Consider the following 6,011-nt stretch of genomic DNA (forward strand, 5'->3'; position numbering starts at 1 on the left):
ATGGGTCATGGAAATGAAGAGCCATGTTACATTAGGGTTTACATGGTGTAACCCTAATGCAACATACTATATAAGCATGCTTCTAGCAACCAAAATAAGCTACACAAGAGAGACAATAGGGCAAGGTCGATTTCAAGTGTTAGATATTTCTCTCAAAGCTTATCCCAAGAGCATTTGGTGTTGTGTGAAACATTTGAGGCATCACACTTGGGGTGCTAGGCTCTCAAGGTTTTCAAGGAATCAAATCAACAATAAGGTATGTAATTCTAGCCATCTTTTATGTTTAAAGTTCCCCATGTATGCTAGATAGGATTATGAACCATGGAAAAAGTATTTTGCATGTATTTTACAAAAGCATAGATCCAAGGTTTTCTAAGGTTGCATGTACACTTAGGAGTGTTAGAATGCTCAAAACCCAATAGAAGGGACACTTCAAACGAAATTGACCACAACTAAAGAATGGGAAGTCCCAGAGTGAATCAAGCAGCAATAACACTACTGTTGTGGTTCAAGAAAGTCTTAATGAAGGGGACGATGATGATGTATTGATTGTGAGTATGTCAAGTTCTTTTGATGCTTGGGTATTGGATTTTGGAGCATCCTATCACCAGACGTATAATCTTGATTGGTTCGATTCCTTCAAAGAGTGAGATGGTAAAATCAAGATGGGTGATGATTGGGTGAGCAGTATGAAAGGTAGTGGCATGATACATATCAAGATGCACGATGGCATTGTAAGGAAGTTAGATTGTTGGTACGTTCCAGAACTTCGGAAGAATCTAATTTCTCTTGGAACATTGGCTAAGAATGGGATGAGGTACGTGAGTAAAGGTGACTGGTTCAAAGTGACCAAAGGCTCTTTATTCATAATGAAAGGGAAGATGAATTATGGAGGGATATATATCCTAGAAGGAAGTAGGTTTATGGGAACGGTGGCTATCTCTAAATCCTTGAATGAAGGTGATTACCAGACAGAGTTGTGGCATCATAGGTTGGGGCACGTGAGTGAGAAGGGCATGTCAGTTCTAAGTAAACCAGGACTGCTTGGTGGAGAGGCTACTAGAAAGATAAAGTTTTGTGAAGATTGTGTCAATAGAAAGCAGTGAAAATTGAAGGTCGGTACTGGTCAACACACAAGCAAGGAAATCCTGGAGTATGTTCACTCAGATTTATAAGATCCTGCACCAGTGAAGTCTCAAGGAGTATGCTCATACTTTCTGACGTTGACTGATGACTATTCAAGGAAGGTTTGGTTGTACTTTATGAAGACCAAAGATGAAGTGTTTGGGAAGTTCAGGGAGTAACAGGTAAAGACTCTAAGGACTGACAATGGGTTGGAGTTCTGCAATGCTCCATTTCATAATTTATGCAAGGAAAAAGGTATAGTGAGGCACTACAGTATACGGCACCCACCGCAGCAAAATAGAGTGGCAGAACGGATGAACCAAACACTCATGCAGCGTGCTAGGTGCATGTGAATATCTATTAACTTATCCAATAAATTATGGGCGGAAGCAGTTAGCACTACTTGTTATCTGGTGAACAGATCACCATCAACTGCAATAGACTTGAAGACTCCCCAAGAGGTATGGTCTGGGAAACCCTCTGACTATTATGTTTTACGTATATTTGGATGCCTCGCATATTCTCATGTGAATCATGGTAAACTTGAGCCATGGACAATGAAGTGTATATTTCTAGGATATGCGACAGGAGTAAAAGGTTATTGACTATGGTGTACAGAAGAAGGAAGAACTCCTAAATTTATCTTGAGCAGAGATGTGACCATTGATGAATCTTCCATGGTTAACCATGGAGGAGGTGATACAAGTCAAGCAGGGAACAAAGATTAGGGTGCTCGCCAGAAGGTGGAGTTTTCAACTCAAACTCCAGATAAAGTTGTGATAAGTGACAAAGAGCAAGGTGACAGTGAACAGCCTGGACAAGATGAAACCCAAGAGCAACCCATGGGATCTTCTTCTAGTGGTGCTGATGTCGGGAAGGATGATGGGTCTAAATCTATAGTAAAGAGAAGATCAAAGAGGGTCATTCAACAAACTGATAGATATGTGGGATGTGTGAATTCAGGTGAGCTTGACTCCATTTCTTTTACTTTAGTAGCTGGAGAAGACATTGACACTGAGGAACCTCAATCGTATAAAGAGGTTGTGGCGAGTAAAGAAGCAAATGAGTGGTTGATGGCCATCAATAAAGAAATGCAATCTTTAGAGAAGAATGAAACATGGGATGTTGTTCCATTACCAAAGGGAGCAAAGCCAGTGGGATGCAAATGCATCTTTTAGAAGAAGGATGGGATACCAGAAGTTAAATCATATAGGTTCACGACAAGGTTGGTGGTGAGAGGTTTTTATAAGAAAGAATGAATTGATTATCACGAGGTGTTCTCACCGGTCGTGAAGCACAAGAAAATTCGGTTTTGGCCATGGTGAGGGAATTTGATATGGAGCTTGAACAGCTTGATGTGAAAACTGCATTTCTTCATGGGAACTTAGAAGAGAAGATTTATATGTCCCAAACAGAAGGGTTCCTTGATTCTAAGAAGGATCATGTATGTTTGCAGAAGAAATCCTTGTATGGTTAAAAGCAGTCTCCAAGACAATGGTACAAGAGATTTGATTCATTCATGATCTCGAATGGCTAAACTCGAAACCAGTTTGACAATTGTGTTTACTTAAAGGAATTGTCACCATATTCCTACATATATATGTTGCTATATGTTGATGATATGCTCATCGCAGCCAAGGACATGTCTGGAATAAATGAATTGAAGGCGACCCTGAAGAATGAGTTCGAAATGAAGGATTTGGGAGCAACAAAGAAGATAATTGGAATGGAGATACAAAGGGATAGAAAAGCAGGGTGTTTGTGTATTTCTCAACAAAAGTACATTGAGAAAGTTCAACAATCCTTCAATTGTGATTAATCCAAGCTAGGTGGAACTCCTTGGGCAGCTCACTTTAAACTTAGTCCAAACACTATACTCACTACTAATGAAGAAGGGAAGTACATGAGCATGGTTCCATACTCAAGTGCTATTGGAAGTCTCATCTATGCTATGGTCTGTACCAGACCTGATTTGGCTCATGTAGTTAGTGTGGTTAGCAAGTTTATGAGTAATCCAGGGAAGACTCATTAGGAAGTTGTAAAGTGGATCTTGCAATACTTGAAGGGAACAATGGATGTTTGCTTGGTGTATGGAGCTAATACGAAGAGTGGCTTGGTGGGATATGTTGATTCTGATTATGGAGGTGACTTGTTGAAGTGCAGGTCATGGACGTGCAACATATTCACTTTATTCGGATGTGCCATCAGTTGGAAGTCAACGTTGCAAGATATCGTTGGTTTGTCTACAAATGAATCCGAGTACATGTCCATGGCAGAAGGAATAAAGGATGAGCTATAGTTGCAAGGGCTTATTCAGATTCTTGTTATGAAGGTGGAGAAGCCTATCTTGTATTGTGACAGTCAAAGTGTTTTGAGTCTTGCTAAGAACCATGGGTATCACAAGAATACAAATCATATACATGCCATGCTGAATTTCATTCAGGATATTATGGAAGGAGACAAGTTTTCAATATTGAAGATTGATACAAAGGTCAACCCAACATATATGTTTACAAAGTTGTTGCCCACGGAGAAGTTCAAGCTTTGCTTGGACTTGGTTGATGTTCAAGGAGGTAGGTTCCTTCAGGGACGAATGATAGGACGGAGAGGAAGTTCTTGTCGAGGTGGAGTTCAGAGGATGCTCAAGTCAAGGTGGAGATTGTTTAATGTGACTCGAGCATTTAGATAATGTTCATGGAGCATTTGGAGCACTTGGAACTAAATGGAGCACTTGGGGTTCATGGAGCATGTGAAAAAGGAATGAATCATCTAAGAAAGGAATGGATCGTCTGTCAAAGGAATGGATCATGTGCCAAAGCAACGGATCATACAGAAGGGGGTTTGGAGAACCTGGAAGAGGTTTGGAGCACTTGGGAGTGATATGGAGCAACAAGGACACCTTGTTGCGCCATCTGTTAAAGGGTTGGGCCAAGAAGGATGTTGTTGCGCCACGTGCACTCCTTCTTATGCCAAACTACTCCCTCTTTCACCATGGAGTACCCCTCTTACACCATGGGGTACTCCTGTTGCACCATGGAGTATGTTGTTGGGCAAAACATGGCCTTGTTGCGCCATTCATCTTATTGTTATGCCAAGATGGTGATGTTGCTCCAACTTAGATGTTCTTGTGCCACACTTGAAGTCACTTGCGTCATCCATATTCCTGTTGCGCCATGATGGTTCCAGATGGACCATCTTGGTCCCTGATTAATTAATTAATTATTATTTTTCAAGATTGACTATCTAGGGTTATTAAATCAATTTTTTGTTTGATTTAAATTTAAATTAAATAATTATTAATTTTAGAAATTTAAAAATTAAATAAACCTAATATATTGAAAAAAATTTAAAACACACATTATACTATATGTAAAATTAATAGTTTAATAATTACTATATGTATAAGACTAAGTAAGTCAAATTGGTATTACTCCTCATTCACGAAGCCATACAATAAGGGAAGTTTAAGGAAGTGGCCTATAAAATGACCGACATTGGGTATTCATTCTTACCCACCGCCCTCTTTTATGGTGGAGGCTCGTTACTCGAACGAATTTGATAGGACACTAAATTCTCATTAAAAGTATAATGCTATTAAAAACTACTAGAACCTTTTTATTAAAATCCCAAATCTAGCTACTTTAGGAAAAATGTGAATTAGTATGCTAACCAATGAAATTGCACATTACACTTTTTAAGTCGTTGGTAGACTGTGTGTGGTTAACTAGCACACTAATAGGGAATAATAAAGAGTTGTAATGGGTATCTCATAAATTATCATTGTTGATGGAGCATGTGTGGTTTACCAGCACATCAATTGGGATGATAAATGACAATGAGGTTACCAAACACATTTGCATGGTTATTCACATCTTGTTTGTGATCCTTGGTATCCCAGTCACAAATAGAAGAACATAATTTGAGATTAAACATTCCATTGAATAGTTTCAATGAATCCCAAAAGACCTAGGAATTTCACTTAATTTCATTTCCCTTCTGGTGGAATTGGTAAATCGTCATTTACCTACCTTTATAAAACTTACAATTAGATTACGACATCCCTTTTCTAAGTTGTGAGTTATATAGTTGGGTCCTAGCCTTAATATTTTATTTTGGGTTACTATATTAAGGATTATTCTTGTCTAACTAAACTTACCTTCTTTTTATAGATGTCTACTCTAGCTGATGCTTCTGCTTCCTCCTCCTCCAATAACCATAACTTCTTGTTGTTGTCGATCTGCTCAAAGGTGACATTGGATGGCACCAACTATGATTGGATGCGTAACATAAAGATGTCCCTTCGTTTCAAGAACAAGGAGTATGTCCTTAAGAAGGAACTAAATGAAATCGATGAAGAGAAGGCCACTCCTGAAGAATTAGTGTCACAACTAGCATTTTTCTAGGAAATTCTACTCTCATGCAGTCATTCACCTAGTCTAATAACTTGTATTCTAAGAGAATATCATACTCTATGCTCATTCAAATACCCCTCATATGTTCGACTAAGGGCTGAAACCCTTAGAAATCCCGGTTCAAGTTCATTATGGACTAGGACTCTCCTATTGGAGCTAATGGACCAATAAACCGTAAGTTTGACTATATTGGGCCAAGGGACCCTAATTGGGCTATGGTTGGACCCACATTCACGAAACTAAAACATTTTGGGCCATGTGGGCCTAAAATGGTTCAATTTATCCTTAATGGGCCAAAACCACTATAAATAATGCTAATGGGCCGAAAACCCATTGTTTTACCTCTTTTGGGCCGAGAGCCCTAGTGGGCCTTCATGGACCGATAAATCTTATTGGGCCTGTGTGTTTTTAGGTTGCATTTTAGGCCTAATCCCAAAACACTCTTTTCTTCCACCCTCTCTCCTCTTCTCGGTT

General features: G+C 39.2%; 1 protein-coding gene across 1 annotated transcript; it reads left to right on the forward strand.

The window, feature by feature from the left end:
* Positions 1 to 665: 665 nt before the first annotated feature.
* LOC145127344 (putative mitochondrial protein AtMg00300) lies at positions 666 to 1,106 on the forward strand. Its single transcript, XM_079062560.1, has one exon. The coding sequence runs from the start codon at positions 666 to 668 to the stop codon at positions 1,104 to 1,106; it is 441 nt and encodes a 146-aa protein (XP_078918686.1).
* The last annotated feature ends 4,905 nt before the right edge of the window (positions 1,107 to 6,011 follow it).

Source organism: Lactuca virosa, chromosome 7 (genome assembly GCF_052849685.1).
Source record: "Lactuca virosa cultivar CGN04683 chromosome 7, Lactuca_virosa_CGN04683_v6, whole genome shotgun sequence".
NCBI lineage: Eukaryota > Viridiplantae > Streptophyta > Magnoliopsida > Asterales > Asteraceae > Lactuca > Lactuca virosa.

Excerpts from the sequence above, each read along its gene's own strand:
- LOC145127344 (XM_079062560.1), top strand. The coding sequence starts at position 666 with ATGGGTGATGATTGGGTGAGCAGTATGAAAGGTAGTGGCATGATACAT.